This window comes from Rhinopithecus bieti, unplaced genomic scaffold, assembly GCF_001698545.2.
Source record: "Rhinopithecus bieti isolate Rb0 unplaced genomic scaffold, ASM169854v2 scaffold_3040, whole genome shotgun sequence".
Taxonomy (NCBI): domain Eukaryota; kingdom Metazoa; phylum Chordata; class Mammalia; order Primates; family Cercopithecidae; genus Rhinopithecus; species Rhinopithecus bieti.
Window position 1 is genome coordinate 6,135,204 of NW_016804657.1, and position 20,625 is coordinate 6,155,828.

Genomic DNA, 20,625 nt, shown 5'->3' on the forward strand with positions numbered 1-20,625 from the left:
GGGGTGTTCCTTTTGCGTGCTTTGCCTCTAACATCTGAGATTTTTTATTTCCCACATACTATCTCGGCACTATCTCGGCTCACTGCAAGCTCCGCCTCCCAGGTTCACGCCATTCTCCTGCCTCAGCCTCCCAAGTGGCTGGGACTACAGGTGCCCGCCACCACACCCAGCTAATTTTTTTTCTTTTTTTTGTATTTTTAATAGAGAGGGGATTTCACTGTGTTAGCCAGGATGGTCTCGATCTCCTGACCTCGTGACCTCAGCCTCCCAAAGTGCTGGGATTACAGGCATGAGCCACCATGCCCTTCTGATAGAAAAATTTTATATGCTAATTTTGCAATAATATTTATTCTTCTATAAAATTATTGTTTGTTTCATTTCTGCAATTGTTGAGTTATTTTTCTTATGATTCATAAGAGCTATATTTATATTGGAAGTGTGAGAGTATGTAAGGCCTTACTTTCTGCCTTGCAATAGATGCTCCACATGAAAAATATACCTGGCAGTAGCAGCAGGGTGTGAATAAAAGAGGATACCGGGCGCAGCGGCTCACACCTGTAATCCCAGCACTTTGGGAGGCTGAGGCAGATCAATCACCTGAGGTCAGGAGTTCGAGACCAGTCTGGCCAACGTGGTGAAACCCCATCTCTACTAAAAATACAAAAAAAATTAACCAGGCATGGTGGTGCATGCCTGTAATCCCAGCTACTCAGGAGGCTGAGGCAGGAGAATCACTTGAAATGGGAGGCGGAGGCTGCAGGGAGCTGAGATCATGCCATTGCACTCCAGCCTGGATAACAAGAGTGAAACTCTGCCTCAAAAATAAAAAGAGGATACTAGTTAAAAACTGTTATTGGCCCAGCTCGGTGGCTCACGCCTGTAATCCCAACACTTTGGGAGGCCAAGACAGGCAGGTCACTAGTGGTCAGGAGTTCAAGACCAGCCTGGCCAACGTGGTGAAACCCCATCTCTACTAAAAATACAAAAATTAGCCAGGTGTCGTGACATGTGCCTGTAATCCCAGCTACTTAGGAGGCTGAGGCAAGAGAATCACTTGAACCTGGAGACGGAGCTTGCAGTGAGCTGAGATTCTGCCACCTCTAGCCTGCGCAACAGAGTGAGACTGTCTCAACAAAACAAAATCTGTTCTTGACTCTGTCTGGGACCTGATTGATATACTCCAGTATGTTTCTATCTGTATTACTGCCTCATTTCATTCTTCCTTCCCCTCATGGCTAAATCAGTATTTGTTTGATTTAATTCACATGCTGTTGAACTCCTAGTATGTGCTACGCACATTAGAAATTCAAATTAAAAAAAAAAAAACATACTTCCTGCCCTTCAAGAGAGTGAAGTGTAGTGTGGGGAGCGGACACGCAAGTCAGCAATCACTTTGAAAGTAAAGGGTCACACGAGAGTCAGTGATCACAGGAACCTGGAGGAGCACATGTTAATCTGCCTGAGAGGTTCAAGGGAGGAGGGTTAAGAAGATTTGAAGAGCAGGGAAGAATGAGCTGAATGACAGTGTTTAGCTGGAGGAACAGCACATGTATCAGAACTCTATCGAGCCAGGTGCCACTGGAGCAGAGAACTCAGAGGGAAGAGGGCATCAGGCCTGGGCATCTCCTGGACTGGCCGTGTGCACACTTAGCCCAACATGGAATAACCATTGTTTGCTTACCATGCCAGGCATTGCAATGAGTGCTTTTTGAGAGCTAACACTTTCATCCTCATGGCAGCCCTGTGACTCAGGTAGTGTCACTGCGTCCACTAATAGAGAGTGTAAATGACTTGTGCAGAATCACTGCCAATAAGTGGTAGATCATGCATTCTTGTTCATGCAAGTATATTCAGCTCGTATTTCCTGACTGCTCCTTTGGGCCCGAAATGGCCCTGGCCCTGAGAAACTTTTGGTTCAGGAGGAGGAAGACATGGAGAAACACGTCCAGTAGGGCCATACCGTAAGAATGGAGTGATGCAGGCATAACGGCTTCCAGCCAGACACTGACACCAGCCACCCCATTTTCCCTCCCCTCCGTGGCTACCACTATGCTTGCCCTTGGTGGGTAGTAGGTAAAGGGGAGTGAAGAAGTCCAAGAAGTCTTCCCTCCCCAGTAATGACTCAGTTGTGAGGGTCTGATGGGAATTCAGTGTGATGAGCTGGGCTCTGGTCTAAGCTGGTTTATTTGGAAAAAGTTCTTTAGAGGTGTGAGAGTGGTTAGCCGCCTAGCCAGGACTGCCCTTAAAACGGGCTGTTTCTTCCCTAATGGTCTTTCTCCTCTGCTTCCAGGCCTTCCTAGAACGGTACCTCAGTGCGGGCCCCACCCTGCAGTATGACAAGGACCGCTGGCTCTCTACACAGTGGAGGCTTGTCAGTGACGAGGCTGTGACTAATGGATTACGGGATGGAATTGTGTTCGTCCTTAAGTGCTTGGACTTCAGCCTCGTAGTCAATGTGAAGAAAATTCCATTCATCATACTCTCTGAAGAATTCATAGACCCCAAATCTCACAAATTTGTCCTTCGCTTACAGTCTGAGACATCAGTTTAAAAGTTCTATATTTGTGGCTTTATTAAAAAAAGAAGAAAAATATATAGAGAGATATATATCTATGCCAGAGGGGTGTCTTTTTTTTTGAAATTCTTCTTCATTGCTAACTGAAACTGGCAGATGATTGACCAGTATCCTTTGACCATCTGCACTTTATTTGGAAGGATGCAGGGGTTGTCCACCCTGAAAAAAAGTGACTGATGACATCTGACTTTTGTCGATGAGACTTCTCAAGAAGCCGTTCCCTGGAGCTTCTGTTACAGCTGTAAACCAAAGTGGAGCTGGTGCTTCTTGGGAGCCTCGCCTTACAACAACTAGTTCCTGCCTTTCGTCCAGTACCACGTCCCCGGTTGCTTCTGGTCAGCCCACTTGTAGACTTCCAGGGGACGCATCTTTATTCTGTTTCAGGAAACCAGTCACGACACGTCCACATATGTATTTGTGTATGTTAATGTCCAGTATCACATCACCCATGAAAATCGTAGGCAATTCAGGAGATACCTGCCTTCGTCTTTGTTCTTTGTTGCCTTAGGTTCCTCAGAGAAAGATCACAACAAAAAATTTGCACTGTCGTTTACAGCTATTAAGTGGTTTGATTTTGTTTTTTTCCCCAAAGAGAAAACCTACACACCCTGTTTCTGATCCCACCCCTCTACTGGCTTGAAGCAGGTAGCCCTTTCCCAGCCCTGCAGCTGCCCACCTGGCCTCCATGCCGTCCTGCCCCCACCTGGCTGGCAGCCCTGGCTTTCCATGTGTGCCCTCCAGCTCTTTGTGAAGACTCAAGTCGGTCCTAGCATTGTTTCCATATTGAAGTGTGGGGTGCCCAGCAGGTAAAGCACAGGGAGAGCAGGCAGCGGAAATGCCCCCTTTAGGCTGCAACAGGAGCCCCACACTGCCCAGTTTTCCTCCCCACTGCTCTACACCAACCAGGGGAGACTAACACTGTGACTCTGGGATTGGCAGGTGCAACTTGGAGCCACTTAATTTCCAGGGGAGGTAAGTTCTCCCCAAGATTATAGCAAGCTGCCCTGCCAAGGGAGACCAAACCATGCCAACCATGCTGGCAACTGCTGCTCTCCGGTCCCTGTGTTTTCTGACCACAGTCACTGTGCAACTCATCGCCTCTGCCACTTAGGACCAGGAAGGGGGCTGGTTTTTGCTCCCACTCTTAGTTGCTGATAAAGTGGGGAGAAGGAAAATGGACACTCTACAGAGTTTGGGGAAAGGAGAATAGGGAGCCCATCTTCTTGTCCAGAAAGATTCACCTGTGGTCTGTCCGTTAAACACAGCTGATTTCAGTGGGCTTTCCCCTGGCCCTGGGGGAGCAGACACTGGGTTGTGGGCAGAAGAGCCATCCTGGCAGAGCCCTGCTGCAGGGGAGCTCCTTCAGGATCCCCATCCGGACCTCTTGCACTGGGCTGCCTTTGCCTCCATTTGCCTTCCTGTATCTGCAACAAAGCTTTTAAAAGTGTTCACTCTTGCTTTTCCCAGTATTTCGAGTAATCAGCCACCTTGCTGTAGTACAGGATGACACTGTCAAATGCTCTTTGTATGTGTGCACACCCCCTTACTCCCTTACTGCTTCATGCACTCCACAAGTGGTACAGTATTTTGTGTCATTGTAAAAATCAAAATTGGCTTTGAATCTTTGTAATACACCTGTACCTGAAAAAGTAAACAACATTCTTCAATCACCAGCCTTCAGCTTGAAAAGACATGCTGGAGGAGAAGGAAGGGGGAGCCCATAGGTGTGGCAGGGAGCCAAGATGTACTCTTCAACTATGTGGTTCTGTTTATAAAAAACACATACCATGGAACCATGGTGTTTTGTTCTTAGTTTTTGCTGTTAGATCCCTTCAAACTGGAAGTTCCTTATAATGTCTTTCTCAGGAAATATTTTGGGAGATGGGGTAAGGGATGGCAAGTGTGAGACGGGCTGTGTCAGAGGTTGCTGCGTCATGGATACAGAGCAGTTCCAAGTGCCATAAGCGTATATATGTATAGTTAATAATGACACTGTTCATCACCATTCTAAAATACTGTTCTTCCAACCCTATCTTAAATGACCAGTCCAGAAGGGGTTAAGCTGGATCCGTTTGCTGTGGCATGTGCATTCCCAGCAGGGTGAAGAAAAGTTTAAATTAAAGAATTTATTTTCTCTCTCCCCCTTCCTCTTTCTCCCAGTCTTTGCATAGGAGAATGTCAGACGTTCAGAAATTACTGTTTCTATTTTAAATTGAGTATTGATTTTTTTACATTGACTTTGTATTGAGTTCTTTTTGAAAGAATAACAAAATAAAATGGAGGATCTTTGTAAAGCCTTTGCACTTTCATCCTCTTTATAGCTTGAGTTACTGTTGCAGTGGGAACAATGTAAATGACATTTAAAAGATTTAAGGTTTCAAAAAGCTGCATCCCACAATTGAACACAATGCATTTTTATTTCAATTCTTGGAACTGGTAGGCTATTCTTTTAAAAGGGGTAAACTTTGCCCTAAGGCTAGTAGAACATACATTCATATTATAGGAGACAGGATTTCATTTGCCTTAAATGTTTATAGATTTTTTAAATAATTTTCAACCTACATTATTAAAATTAGAGCATTGAGTGTTAAAGAACTTAGTGAGGAGTCTGTGTCTGAGATTGCTCTCTTCCCTGGTGTTTTAACTGGTAGACAATTTGTTTTTAAATGTGTACTTTTGAAGACAGGACAATTTTTATAGTCCATGAACTGAATGTTAGAAAGTTCTGTATGCATTCTCAGAGAGGATTTTAAAGCTATATAATTCATCAATCCTTTGCATTATCAAAATGTTAAGTCAAATGCATAATACTTTGGCTAAAATTCATAAAGTAAACCCTAGAGAAAATACTTGACCACCAATTTTTTGCCCAACTCTCATCACCTCCCTTCCCCCACCCCCGCCTCTGTTCTTCCCTTTTGACATCTACATAGAAGACAAGTTCTTTATAGCAAATGGTAAGAGGCAGGTGACCTGGTGTGTTTGCTGTGTTGTAGTACATTGCCTGGGGCTTGGGACTCCTTTTTTAATGGAGAGACTGGCTGTGCAGGTGTGTGTTGGATGGGGATGAAGTGCTCTCCCCTCCCCTCTCTTCAGTAGTTGGTGGTAGATTTCTCTCTCATTTTGCCTCTCATAATCACTTTCGAGTGCATGTATTTACCTAAGGGCTGTAGCTCTGTGGGATGCTACCAGCATATTGGACTGATAGAAATTTATTACCTTGCCACTCCAACCCACGTACTGAGTGAGTGTTCCAGCCACTCAGTGAAACCAAGAAAAGCGAGTCCTTGGTTTACCTTCCAATCTGGGCCCTGCTGTGTAAGTATTCCTAAGTAGCGATGCATATTTGTTTGTGCGTTTTTATTTCCATATACATGAGCATTTCTCTGAGTGTATTACCAGATGGATAGCACATTTACATGTCAGACATCTTAACATCTGTGTTATCTATAGCAGATAGGTGCATAGGTCAGCCGACACGTGTGAATGTGTGTGTAGCTGAGTGTGTGAGGGTGTCTGTGTTTCTGCAGTCCCCTGTATTTGAGAGATTACTAATAACCCTGTGTTTTGGGAGGTCACTCTAAACCAGTGACTTTTCCCTCCCCGGCTTTATTCCTTTCCCTCACTGACACTGGCTTCTCCCCCTAGAGTAAATGGCTTTAGCACAGCACTGTCTTCTGGGGAACCTGCTGTCCTGCAGGCAAGTCCATTAAACTCTTTCTTGCTTTAGGACTCTGAAAACAGCAAGAAACAAACAAAGAAAGGTCAAGATCTAAGAAAATTACTGCACAAACTTCACTACCCTGGAAGCCTTACTAGATATTTCTTAAGGTAACTTAAATACTGGGCTTTATTTTAAAAAAGTGATAGATTAGTTAAAGCAGCACAGAAATGTTAGCATATTTATTTAAATAGTCCTGCAGCAGAGACCCTGCAATTGTAAAGTGAATTAAATATTTCTGGAGAGTGTTTGTGATTTATGGATTTGTTACCAAAAAAACAAAAAAATCACTACTGTGAATTTACTACTGTGTAAACTTGTGGTCATATTTCATTATAAATAAAATAAGAATTGCTCTTCCGCCCACCATTCTTGATTGGTATTCAGTGCAGTAGTGAAATGAAATAGTTTAGACACTGTTGAAATAGCTGTATTGAGCTTTAACCAAGTGTATGCTCAGAAAAATCGGTTTGGGATCACATTTTGAGAAAACATGTTTTGGTCAAAGAAAGGAAGGGCTACTAACACATTTATCAGGTATTGTATATTACAGTCCGTGTTCCACCCAGCCTTGTTATCCCCACATTCTTTCAAGATAGGAGTTATCTTGGTTTTTCAGGTGAAAAAAGGAAGATCAGAGAGGAAGGGGCTGGTCCAAGGTCTCATGGCTGGTTAACAGAATTTCAAACTAGATGTTTGATTCTAACCCCTCAGTCCACTGTACCTTGAAGTATGGTCTAAATGATTTGGCGCTTCTGGATGTTGAGGAAGGACCTAGAGATACAACCTTGAACTAGAACCTGGCGTGGGAGTTCATTGGGAGGCAGGATCTCTTCTTTCACTTTGGATTTACACCTTGTCCCTTGGAAAGCTTCTCTACTATACTAGCAAGTATCTTAGGATATTTGATGGAAAGAACTTGAGAATCCCCCTTCCTTCTGGAAAACCCAGCCCTGCCAGTGTTGCACCTGCTGCAAGACACGGATGCTGTTGTTCTGGCAACCCCACTTTGCTTTTGTCTGGCTCCACCTGCTCCCTCTGCTGGCTGGGGCAAGATGCGTGCCTTTGGCCTTGGGTGAAGGGAGGTAGGCAGGGTCTTGACCTGGCCTCTCTCTGGTGCCATGGCAACATTATGCCCCAGCCTTCTTCCCTGAAGTGAGAGGGGCTGTCCACAGCCCCATCCTGGGGGGATCTCAAGCTGGAGTCCCTGGCCTGGCCTCCTTGATATAGGTGTTTTCAGCAAGCAGTTTGCATCCCACTGTTTTTCCCACACTTGCCCGCAAGACTTTTGACAGAGCAGATGTAAAACAGGGTTCGGAAAACCATTTTTCTCTATTCCCATATGTAGTAAGTTTTGATTCAGTTGTGCATAAACCATGGTTTTCTGCCCTGCTGTTTGCTTTCAATGGAAGACAGTAAAGGGAAGACGGTGCTCACGTCTCTCCACATGACATCTCATTAGGAATTAAGATGTCATGGATTAGAAATGTAAAACTTCGGAATAAAATTAAATTTTAGGGCTCTGTAAGTCCCGTTTTCCCGGGTCCTGTTCCATTTCCACGTAGATAACCCAATTTGTTTTGTCTATTAAATAAGTCTCTTTAGTGGGTTGTTTTAGGGTGTCCAACAAAAGAACAGGTTCCTAAAGCCAGGTGCAGCACCGTGAAAAGTTTCTTTCAATATGGCACCAAGACTCTACCATTTATGTCTGTCTCAGCTTACAAACATCAGCGTTTTGTCCTTGTCATAGTAGAAGAAAGACATTATTTTAAGCTTTGGGGACAAATGTGACAAACCGCAGGTTTTTGTCTTAAAAGTGTCTTTGGCACGTCTTTTGGCATTGAAATGGTATTTGGATAACATTATTTGAATGTACAGTTGTTTGGTTTTGTGTGTGCTTATCTTTATCTGAGCTTTCACTTGTGGGCATGGCATTTTGTTGTAAAGTTGCTCATCATTTAGGAGTGTTTAATTCTAAAAAGCCCTCAGCCTAAGAAAGCTTCATCTGTGGGGACCGGAGACTGTTGCTCAGGGAATTAGTGACGGGACTTGGGCATCTGATCTGCAGGTGACAAGTTTAGTTCAACTCAAGTTGTAGGGAATTTAGACAGTTGTACATCATCGCCATTCTAGGGGCCTTGTAGAAAGACACGACCTTTGTTTTTCATTTATCAGCACCCCTCAGTTACAGAGGTAATGGAACATTCACTTACTTTTCATCATCATTCTTTAAAAGGGAACGTACAAAAATCTAAACTTTGGCAATAATTTCTTTTTATAATAGTTTACGGTAGGCTTTAATTAAATGCCACACTCCTCTGAGACCCCTAAGTTATGGCGTGATTAACCAAATTTGATTTCCAACACTCATTTACGACCATAACTATTGCATAGAGTGCAGGATGCCAGCAAAGATGAGGGTGGGGGCAGATACTGGTTCAGTGATTTAACTCACATTATAGATGACCCCTCCTCAACAGAAATGCTACTGAGAGAAACAGAAAGGTCTGGGCCAGGCAGGTCTTATTTGAGAGGAGATTATTTGATCATTGCTTTGGTTAGAAGGACTTTACATTTCCTGATTTCAAGTCTAGCACCAATTTAGAAAGTTCAGAGATGAAACCACCTGTCTTTATCTGACAGAGTCATAACTGTTTGTGTAAAAATGTAGCCAGGGACCTTTTTTGTTTTTTCTGATTAGTTAATACTGTGCATTGTAACCAGGAGGCAGTTTTGCCAACCAGCCTCTGCTCACGATCACCATATGTATATGACAAGGCCTGAGTGAGTTCCTGCATAAACTGGGTAGTGGGCTCTTTTGAGGCATTTTCAAGCATATACATGAATGAATGACACTACCAGCAACCATCTGTACAAGCCCATTTACTCACATTCATAAGGTTTATGCTATGAAACTTCTTCTCATTGTGATGTCAGTAACAGAGTTAGTGTCTCTGATGGAATAGTGTACCTGTCACCCAAGTTATTTTGTTCCTTTTTGGGTCCTCCAGTATAATCCCCACCTCATCCCAATTAACTGTAAAATGTTTTACACATCACATTTTTTATACTATAAACTTGGAAAATAAATTGAAATATCAAATCGTATCTTGTTTCTTTTCTTCATGTGATTATTTCAATCTAAAAGTTGCTTACTTTTCAGGGACATTTTCACTCTTGCATAATTTTGAGACCTTCAGAATTCCAAGACAACCTGTCATATTTCTATAAAAACCAAGACAATTATGATGGATTGGGAAAGTAGAATTACCATTGTAACAAAAAACTACTGGTTGTCAATCATTTTACAGTGAAGAAAATGTTTTGAATAGATAACTGAAAATGAAATCCTCAGGCTCCAAAACATGGAGATGAAACAGATCTTTCGAGTAAACCAGCAAGTGGAAAGGTGTTTGAGTCAAATAAGAAGAGAGAAAAGTAACAGACCTTGGGTTGATGTGGGAGGTGAATACTGGATTAGTTTTCTGAGTGACTTGGGAATTCAAGTTAAATTATCAATTGATTTTAGATATGTCTATTTAAAGGAAATTTGATTATTTGCAAAGAAATATGAAGCTCATTTTCTGCTAAACTCAGCGGTAGAATTTTGACAGCACACAATCAAATTCTTACCTATTGCATGGACAGAAATTAGAGAAAGCAATTGACTCGAAGATATTCATTGGATAGATTATTGATAACCTGTTTCTTTGGGTCATTAAGCAAAATGTGCACAATTTATATCTGCATAAGTAAACACTACTAATATACCTTGTGCTAGCATTTGGATATCTGTTCCCACCAAATCCCATGTTGAAATTTAATCCCCAGTATGGCAGTGTTAGGAGGTAGGGTCTAAAGGGAGTGATTTAAGAACTTGGGTCATGGGATGGAGCCTTCATGAACAGATGAATGTCCTCTCTGGAGGAAGTGGGGTGTGAGTGGGTCGCTCTGTTAGTTCCCTGGAGACCTGATTGTTAGAAAGAGGCACCTCCTCTCTCATGCTTCCTCTCTCACCATGTGATCTCTGCACACACTGGTTTTCCTTTACCTTCTGCCATGAATGGAAGCAGCCAACGCTTTCACTTGATGCCCAGTCTTGCAGCCAGCAGAATTGTGAGCCAAGTAAATATTTTTTCTTCATAAATAACCCACTCTTAGTTATTCCTTTGTATCCATAAAAACAGACTAAGATACCTTGTAAGCTCTGTTACCCAATAGTGCTGGGGAATTATAGGTATTCTGGTTAACCAATTATTCATCCACCAACTCAATAAATGAGTATCTACTTTGTGATGGGCAAAGTGCTAAGTGCTAGGGATTCTAAGATAAATTCCTTGCCTCTAAAGAGCCTGCAATTTAGTGAAAGGACAAACATGCAAATATATGTTATACCTTAAATGATAAGTGACATGATCCAGGGATGCACAAAGCACAGAGGGGAAGGGGCACCTTCAGGTCACCTAGACAATTGGATAAATGGTGCTATCACCCACCCAAACTAGGACTCCATGAAGAGGAGAAGGAGATGCTTAGGGGAGAAAGCAATGAGTTCAGATTTTATTGTGTTGAGTCTAAAGTGCTTGTACAACATCAAGTCAAGATGTCCAGAGGCAGTTGAATGAATGTGTCTAAAAATAAGGCGAGGAGTCAAGGTTAGAGACTCATATTTGGAGGCAATTAGCACATGGATAGTATTGATGGGCATGATGACATCGTTTTGGAAGAGTGTGCAGAGTTGAGATGCTGTGAAACACCATCATTTAAAGAGCAGGCAGAGGAAGAGGGGCTGGAAAGGAAAACAGAGAAGAAATAAGGAGGTAGGACTGGAGCCAGATGAGAATGAGCAGAGTCAGAAAAATCAAGATAGGATTTTCAACATTGTCTGAATATTTTCAAAATATGAGTTTAATGACAGAATTAGTTAGCTAGTATTCCACAAAAAAATTTGTACAGTGTCTTACACGTGTGCTAAAAGATTGAGAAAATAAATTAGAAAATTATATTGCACACTTAACACTAAAACTACCAAGCACAGTATAACTTTTAGACAGCTCAGAAGGCACTTTGGCATTTTTTTCAGTGCCTCAGGGCATCAGTATGAACTCCAATTATTGTTGCCCTGGCCAACTGTGAGAGTACTGATAACTGGAGAGTTAATTGACTGCTGGATAAAGCAATCTTTAATCCAAATGGGAAGGCTCACTAGCAGCTACAGAGAAGGGGTATTCAGATCCCAGCTTAGGCTAGGAAGCTAGCTGACCCAGTCAGAGACATAAACCCACCAGAAAAATGTAAAACCTTTCATCTTTCTAGTTTTCCCCCACCCTCCACTCCTGCTGATGAATATGTGAGACTTACCAACTAGAGGGAAGTTTAGAAAGCAAATCCACCTCCCATTCCAGTTTCCTAATAGACTAGAAATGATAGTGACACCTGTACACGTTTCAAGGCCTCTCCACAGCCATCTAAAGGCTTGAATATCCATAATGATATGAATGACCATCACTTGCAATAAGTTTAACAGAGCCATGAGAATATGATTTATAAGTTTGCTTCCAAGGCTAGCCTTCCCTAAGAAGGATCGTCTTGGCTGGAGGAGGGATTCCAACTCATGTTCGAGGTACGGAGGGAGCTACATCATTAATCATGTGTCTTCCCTGGGCTCTGATTATAAGGTCACTCTATGCCTGTGAGTTAGAAAGCTGTCAGTTCTGTTACTGTCATAATCAAAGACAACATAAAGTGGTGTTTAAGGGATTGTTCACCCCAGACTGCCATGTTCAGGCACTGCCATGACCCTTGATGGTCCAGCAAAGAACAAGATCTGTTCCATGACAGTCAAGACAGTCAACATGGGGATAATTTTCCTCCTGTCTCTGCTAAGTGGGATTGCTGCATTTGAAAAGGCATTTGCTGAATGATACTGCTCCTGATGCAAAGGGAGTGGGAAAAGAGATAATGGAAAAGGGAAAGGAGCCGACTGGGTGTGGGGCAGAATTGCTTGCTGCCACCTTGTGCTGTCTGTATGGTAGTGGGTAGCTGTGATTTTGTTTTCATCAGAATTGTTTGGAGTTGGGCTATTCATCATCATCATCATCACTGTCATCATTATCCTCATCAGAATTATTATCGTCATCATCGTCATCATCTTCATCATCATCTTCAGTGTTTATCTTTCCAGAAAGCACATCCTCAATCCAGTCCTCCAGCTCCTCAGCAGTTGGAAGATCATCATCATCTGGAATGTCCATCCAGACACTGTCAGCCTGCATTGAGGGACAAAATGAATGAGTGAGTGGATGCATGAAGGCTGAGCCAGACTAGGGGTAGCTGTGCTGAGTAGCTATGCTGAGTGCCCCCCGACTCTCTCACACTTACTAGGAATGTGCACATTGTTAAATGGAAATGCCAAACAGCAAAACGGTATGTGTAATATACTTTTTGTGTTGCATAAAAGGAAATGTGTATTCCATTACCCAGTGGAATATATATATGACATTTCTGGTAATATACCCATGCAACAACCACCGGTGGTTCCCTCTAGGAATGAGACTAGGGGAGTAGGAAATACTTTTTACTTTGACCTTCTACTGTTCTGTTTTAAAATGTTTTCACTTGAGCATATTTTAAAAGTTATGTATTATTATTAATTTTAAAGTAGCTTACAAAATAAATGAATGTAGAGTTCCCTAGGTGATTGAACACCTACCAACGGGGAGAAAGACATTGCCAACTGGCCCTCATTCTTTTTTTTTTTTTTTTTTTTTTGAGACGGAGTTTTGCTCTTATTGCCCAGGGTGGAGTACAATGGCGTGATCTCAGCTCACTGCTACCTCTGCCTCCTGGGTTCAAGCAATTCTGCCTCCTGGGTTCAAGCAATTCTCTTGCCTCAGCCTCTCAAGTAGTTGGTATTACAGGCGCCCATGACCATGCCTGGCTAATTTTTGTATTTTTAGTAGAGATGGGGTTTCACCATGTTGGCCAGCTGGTCTCAAACTCCTGACCTCAGGTGATCCACCCGTCTCGGCCTCGCGAAGTGCTGGGATTATAGGCATGAGCCACCACGCCTGGCTTGGCCCCCATTCTTAAGAGATTCTACCTCAATTAAGTATGGCTCTAATAATCCTCTGTGATCATCCCTTTCTGTCCACTATTTGCCTGGTTGTATCTGTCCCCACTTCAGCTTTATGATGGTGGAGTTGTATCAGATGTCTGGACTGAGATCTAAGATTTCCTCACATTCTGCCAGTGCACCTCACTAGCCTGTCCCACCCTCAGTTCAACAATGCCTGAACTCTGAGGAGAAGCCCCTTACTCGCATATGATTTTCTTCCTTCCCTTCTGCAGGCCTTGTCTCCTGGCTGGGATTCTGGGCCACAATGGCCCCATCACCCATTGTGCAATGATGGCTCCTGGTGTGGGTTCCCTTTTGTAAAGAGACCTTATTGTTTGTTGTTTGGCTTTGGGGGTAAATACAGGAGAGTTTACTTGAGGGGAAAGTTCCAAATCAGTGATTCAGGAAAGGCTGGCCCCATAGGCAAGAAAACGTGTCCATGGAAGAGAGCCATGTAACCACAGATTGGAACTGGCTTGGAGACCAGGAGTGGAACACACTGGAAAGTTTCCTTGAGCAGGACCCCCACCCTCTTCTGAAGAGGCTGGACTCCTGTAGATGCTCTCACAATCTAGGTTGTGTAGCAGAACACAGGGCAGGCCAAGGGTGCCTGAGCAAGCCTTCATAGCGGATACTCACATCTGTGACATTCACCACCCCAATCTGTGGCCTGAATAGGTCAATCTTGAAAGTCTTCTCCCAATAGGCAACGAGCTGCAGCAACAAAAAAATAAGATTAGACAGCAGGCAGAGGGCATTCTCTGTTAAGGACCCGCCCGCCGTCCCATCGCAGTAACTAGGTCACTATTGGTTAAAGGTCTTCAAAACAGCTGTGGGCACTTAGCAAATTGAAGACTTGGCCCCAGCCTTCAAGCACTTCAAATAAGCATTAAATAAAAGATGACATAGCATAAATTATGGAAACATGTCTACAGCTGTAAGAGAGAAAATTATAGAAGTGGTCTAATGTTGCTTTCCAAATTACTTGTGGCTGTTTTATAGTTTGTAGAGCCATTTCCCTCCACCTCTTTTTTAATGTCCCATTTTAAAAAATACCTTATCTTGTGCTACATGAGATAGCTGGGAAAGCCATGATGGGTCATAAGTTGACAAGTAAGAAGAAGGCTTCTTCATTCAACTAGGCTTGGACTCCATGTGGACAAATCTCTGACTGGGGCAAAATAAAGGAGCAAGGAACCACAGGATTTTTTTTTTTTTAATGGAGATGTTCAGTGGTAGAAAGTCTCCCATGCAAATATATGGCCTAGTGGGGACTAGGGATAATCAGGAATCTGGAAATCAGAATAGTCTGAAGATTTCTTCTTTGCAAAAACCAAGGCAAACACATAGAACTGGCCAGAAGAGAGGCTGGGCGCTGTGGCTCACGCCTGTAGTCCCAGCGCTTTGGGACTGGAGTCCAGGAATTTGAAACCAGCCTGAGCAACATAGTGAGACCTTGTCTCTACAAGAAATTTTAAAAATTAGCTGGGCATGGTGGCACACACCTATAGTCCCAACTGCTCAGGAGGTTGAGGCAGGAGGATTGCTTGAGCCTGGGAGCTTAAGCCTGCAGTAAGTTGAGATTATGCCACTGCACTCCAGCCTGGGTGACACAGTGAGACCCTGTCTCAAAAAAAAAAAAAAAAAAAAAAAAAAAGAACTGGCCAGGAAAACTGCAAACCATCTGCAAGCTTATATAACAAAATAGTCAGATAAACTAGAAACACAACCAGGCAGAAGCTATATCAACAAAGCTGTACTGAATGCAGTCTTATATGGCCATGACTTTGTTATAATTACCCAGTGCTACGACAATGGTCTCAAGTGTCATGGAAGCCTCTGCCTTTGATTCGCCCCCCTCCTCTACATAGGGCTGATTTTCAGGACCCTTGAGATGCCTCTCAATTTTCTCTATTTAATCACAGTATCATCAGTCATGACCTATGCAACTAGTGATAATTCCTGGAAGATAAAGTCATCATTCATAACCTAATGATAACTAAACTTGTACTGATTACCACAATAAGCTTTTACCTAAAGCAGTAGGTAGACCAAGCTTTAGCATCATGTAGACCTAGATTGGAATATCACATCTATCACTCACTAGCTTTAAACTCCCCAGCTATCATTCTCTCCACCTTGTGACAGGGATTATAATAGTACCTACTTCACAGCATTGTTGAGAGGATTGCTGTGATGAAGCGTGTAAAGCATTACTATAGTTCCATGCATACAGTAGAGTATATCAGCTATGCTTATTATCAGTACCAGTACTTATTATCAGTACCAGAACCAGTACCAGGGTTCAATTCATGTAGTGTACAAATTCTGTTTATTCTTTTTAAAAACATATAAGTACAATCAAATCTTTCAGGCCACTGATCATGGACACTAGCAAAAGTGTGGACTTTAAGGTTCTTTCACATTCATCGTAGGCTAGACACTATGCTAGGTCCTGGGGAGAACACGATGAACATGACAGGCATATGCTCTCTTTCTCTCCACAAAGTTCTGAACTCTCTGAAAAATGTTCATCTCTGATTTTTATTACTTGGTAATTCAGGTGGCCTCAGAACGATGATCCCTACCCAGAAAGTAAAAGTAGTTCTGGGGACAGCGAGTGCAGTGGTGAGGGGCAGTCTGGAGCTGCCCCGGAAGGAGTTTACCCTGCTCACTTGGGTGGGTCTCCGAGGGTCAAGGGTTTTCAACTCCTGGCTTCAACTCCAGGGAGTAAGCCTCATCCTTTCAGGGTCAGCACCAGGCCCCAAGTTCAATACTGCCCCAAGGGCCAAGACCTCCCACATTGGATGGGGGCTGTCACTGGGTTTCTTCAAGTGCCTCCGCCTATTTCACCTCCTTGGATGCTAAACGCAATCATGAGGCTGTGACAGCAACTGAGGGTGGGGCGCTGGCCAGAGCCACTCACCAGAGGAAAGTCGTCGGGGTCGATCCACAGGATGCTCAGGTCGGGGTTGTCGGTATTGTCCCGGGCAACCTGTTTCAGGATCTCCAGGAATTCGTAGCCATCTGAAGCAGGATTCAAGAGAGTTGAGTAACCCCTGCACACACACAGCTTCTAACGTGGAGAGCAGAGTGCGGTTTTTCCATGAGGACTTCTTAGGCCATTTGGTGCTTACCCTCAATTATAGGATTATTCTATAGAATGAGTCAGATGAGAGCTCCAGGCACAAAGCCGCTTATACAAAGGAAACAATAAAAAAATTGAACAAAGGATTAAAGGTTCACAGAGAACTGGCTGGTTTTTCACTGGAAGCCAAACTTCATTTGTGAAAACTGCCCAGCCTTGGGTCAGAAAGTCAGTCCCAGAACAGAGAAACTCCTGCCTATCCTCACTGATCCTGTGCCATCTCTTGAAACAGATACTTCGCCGTCCCTTAGAGTCCCAATAACATCTGCTATATGGACCAAGAATGTTTAAGCCTGGACCCTTAGTTTTCTACAACCAGGAATTGCTAAAACCTTCAAACCAAACGAGCTTCTGATTTACAGTTGGTTTCACAGCTCTGAGATAGTAAACGGGGCTTCCCTCCCTCCCTCCCTCCCTCTGTATTTCCTTGTATACTGGGCCCTCCCTCTGTTCAGTCAGCAACAGTCATTGCCCTAGGGGCAGGATGATTCATAAAAAAAGCAGAGAGGAGCTTTGTAAGTTTCAAGAACACAAACTTCTTAGTTTTAAAAGCCTAAACCTTGAAGGACTGGGAGCATACAACTTTTGCCATAAACAAAAATTATAGGAGAATGTTTAGTAAGAGATAGCATACTCTCAACCCTCAGCACCACTCCCTAGCCCCCAGCCAGAAACTGAAAAAATGGTTTAGATTCTGGAAGGTCCCTGAGAATACTAAACTGTGCCTGTGTGTGTGTGCGTGCGTGTGTGTATGTGTGCGTGTGCGTGCGTGTGTGTGCATGTGTGTGTGTGCGTGTGCATGTGCAGAAACACAAGCCATGTGTGCATGTGTGTCCATGTACAGAATCTCCATTGTTTCCGGGAATCCCAGGGTATAGAAGACCTATGATTTGTTTCAGAATTAAACTTAGGCAAATGAAAAGATCCCAGAATCCCTTAGAGAACCCCCTGGTATAGGAGCACTAGGCAGAAAAGCCTGTCGAAAGGCCCCATGGAGTTGTCTTGTCATTCTGAGAAACTTGGACAGGTGATGATGACCCACACCAGATGTGCACCCCACTCAGCTATGCCTGGGAACCAGAGAGACCCTGGATCCCTCGGGATGGTGGAATTGGGGTGGAGGACCATTAATTATTAGCCCCAGCTTCCACCACTCAGTGGTATACACTCAAAATTGAAATTTAGGTTCAGTTCTAAATAATAAAGTTACAGTTCTTGCATAGCTGAATTTGTGGCTTGAAATTTACACCTTGAATATAAGTAACTCACCAGCTACTTGGGAATTCAATTAACTGTGTTTTCTTTGCAAAGTTTTTTCTTTTGCCTGGAATCTCAGCAAACTTGAGCTCCTCCCTATGGCCTCTGTTTAGCAAGCCTCTCCTCTCTCCAGGAATGCTAGCTTTTGTTTGGCGCTTTTGGACTCTTGGTAAAAGTTTTTTTCTACACTTCCTTATCTCTAATGCATTCCAGGCAAAATGCATACTATTCTTAGCAACTCCACTTTGAGTTTTTGAGTTGGTGTAGTCACTGTCGCTAGCTCACACTGTGAAGATTCAGGCTGAGCCTCCTTAGGCCTTATTACGTGGGAAGCACAGCGACCTCTAGTGGACTAGTGGAGAAGTTCCTTTGTTTTGTTTTTTTGGGGGGGTGGGGGGTCTAGTTGCCCAGGCTGGAGTGCGTGGTGGGATCATAGCTCATTGCAGCCTCGACCTCCCGGGCTCAAATGATCCTCCTGTGTCAGCCTCACAAGTAGCTAAAACTACAGGTGTGTGCCATTATGCCCAGCTAGTTTTTAAATTTTTATTGTTTCATTTTGTAGAGACAGGGGTCTCACATTGTTGCCCAGGTTGGTTTTGAACTCCTGGGCTCAAGTGATCCTGCCTCAGCTTTCCAAAGTGCAGGATTACAGACTTGAGTCACTGTGTCAGGCCTAGAAGGGGTCTTTATGGCTGGTGTCCACTTCTTGCAGAGATACAGAGTGGACGTGGGTGATCTTTTAATCTGCGCCCATAACCATATTGCAAACGAGATTATGACAGACACCGGAGACTGACAGGGCTCTAAGCATTAGAGTTCATTTATCTGTAATTGCGGGACTGGGGGCAAGGTGGGGTAGGGGCAATACTCCTGTTGCCTGTAGGTGGAACTGAGAAGGTCCGGCCCCTCCAGTGTATCACTGGCTGCCAGATGTGGACACTACGGGTTCTCCTTTGGCCATGTGTCTGTCACAGGAGAGGGAAATATGGTGCCACCTTGGTTATCTGTAGAGATAGAAATCATAATACAAAGACCACAAGGAGGAATTCCTCCAAAACAACTTCAGTTACTGTTTTTAGCTGCAGAAAATAAAGAAATGATAATCAGTGAGGTGACACTGCCAGTACTTTGGAAGATGAGAGAGAGTCAAACGTAAAAGGGACATGACAAATCTGAAATTCACAAAGAGGATGAAAGGCAACAACACAGACTCAAATGAAAGTAGAAAGCAAACTTGTGGTGCAAGAGACTGATTCACATAAAGGAAAGGAGAGTCTAGGTAGGCACGAGTGTTGTGGAGGGACAGAATCTGTGACCCAGAACTACAAGCTGAGTACACAACGGAGCGCTGTTGTTTTCTTATGGGAAAAACTCTCTTAACGTTGGGATTCATCAAAAGGAATGTGGTATACAAGAACATACCTACTACATTCCTATTGGACATTCTAGAGCAGGTTAAGAGACGAAAAGAAAAACTGAACTGTGCAAGAAAAATCAAATGGATTGTAGTATTTATGTAAATGAGCAAAGTCAGAAGTGTGGCTTACAGCCCACTTTCAAGAAAATAAAAAGGTTTTTGTAAGGAGAATATTCTTTGTGTCTATGGAGAAGCAAAGCAATCTCAAAAACCATTCCCAGAATAAATTCATAAATAAGGTTGACATTAAAGCTGAAAAAGTTTCCTCTAGATCCAAGGGCAGGTTTCTGATGTTCAGGGTGATGAACTCTGTAATGGACAATGTCTGTGTCCCCGAATACTTTTAATGACGGAACAGAGCCCATTCTTCAGGGAGTCAACCCAGCATAGCCCTTAAACACACAGACTCTGGGGCCAAATGACCTTGGCCAAGGTCCTGGATGTACCCTTAGAGTGTGACTTAGAGCAAGTTATTTAATGTTTGTCTCCTCATCTGTAAAACAGGGATGATGATAATGATAGCATCTACTTCACTGGGTAGTTGTGAGTTAAATGAATCAGTTTCTCTGCAGCACTTGGACAGTGCCTGGCATAGAGTAAGATTCAGCCATTATTTTACTTAAATTACCTAACATTCTATATTCAAAGGCAAGGAAGCTGGCTGGAACTCCCTAAGCCTGGCCGTTCCTCTGTTCATTTACCACATCGGTATTAAGTTCAGTGATCTGGGCACCGGGAGTGGGGTGGAGGCAGTCTTGGATCCACGTGGTAGAGAACATGCCCACAGAAAACTACATCACAAGACAGTACAGCGTGGGGCAGTTCCTTCTGGCTCCTGTTGCTGATTCTGTGACCAAAGGCTTCAGGGATGGCTGTGCCAGCTGGTGTGACCACGAGAACCCTGCCTTGATAACTGGGTCAGGAAAAGGTTTAATTCCTTTGCTTTTAAGGCATTAGCTTGTGTGGATATTCCTGATCAAAGGCTTACGAGCCTCCAGGGCTCTCCCCTCTTCAGACTCCAGCCTTGAGTGCAGACCTGTTAAAATGGATTCTCATTAATCTGTGAAAGTGAGTTAAGGTAGCTAACCTGGTCTCACATGTATTCAGTTGCTAAAATTGTAAGTTACAAGTTCAATTTTTTCCAAAGAGAGCCTCTGTTTCTTTGTAAAACTGGCAGGTCCCCTGGAAATCAGAAACATTCTCTGTGGATCCTCCCTTTTTGACCAGGAAGGCAGGTGTAGGAAGCCACGTTTCATTTTAGTAATTCAATGTTAAGCAAGAACTAGTCCACTGTTAAAATTACATGGATGAATGACTGAGTTTAAAATGAGTAAATGTTTCCTTTATCAGTGGTAGACATGGCTTGGAGGTCTTTCAAGACTGTGGTCAT

The 20,625-nt window shown here is 43.4% G+C and overlaps 2 protein-coding genes across 2 annotated transcripts in view; one reads left to right on the forward strand and one right to left on the reverse strand.

Annotated features, from left to right (window-relative positions):
- The window catches only part of VANGL1 (VANGL planar cell polarity protein 1), a 53,695-nt gene extending 47,039 nt beyond the window's left edge, over positions 1 to 6,656 (forward strand). The window contains exon 8 of the mRNA XM_017869797.1: positions 2,291 to 6,656. Coding sequence (XP_017725286.1) covers positions 2,291 to 2,551 — 261 coding nt within the window. The 3' untranslated portion in view covers positions 2,552 to 6,656. The remainder of the gene's footprint in view (positions 1 to 2,290) is intronic.
- A 4,512-nt stretch (positions 6,657 to 11,168) lies between these two features.
- CASQ2 (calsequestrin 2) overlaps positions 11,169 to 20,625 on the reverse strand; it is a 69,227-nt gene continuing 59,770 nt past the window's right edge. Inside the window, exons 9-11 of the mRNA XM_017869798.1 lie at positions 16,340 to 16,440; positions 14,053 to 14,127; positions 11,169 to 12,565 (exon numbers count right to left, since the gene is read on the reverse strand). Of these exons, the coding sequence (XP_017725287.1) occupies positions 12,377 to 12,565; positions 14,053 to 14,127; positions 16,340 to 16,440 (365 nt within the window). The 3' untranslated portion in view covers positions 11,169 to 12,376. The remainder of the gene's footprint in view (positions 12,566 to 14,052; positions 14,128 to 16,339; positions 16,441 to 20,625) is intronic.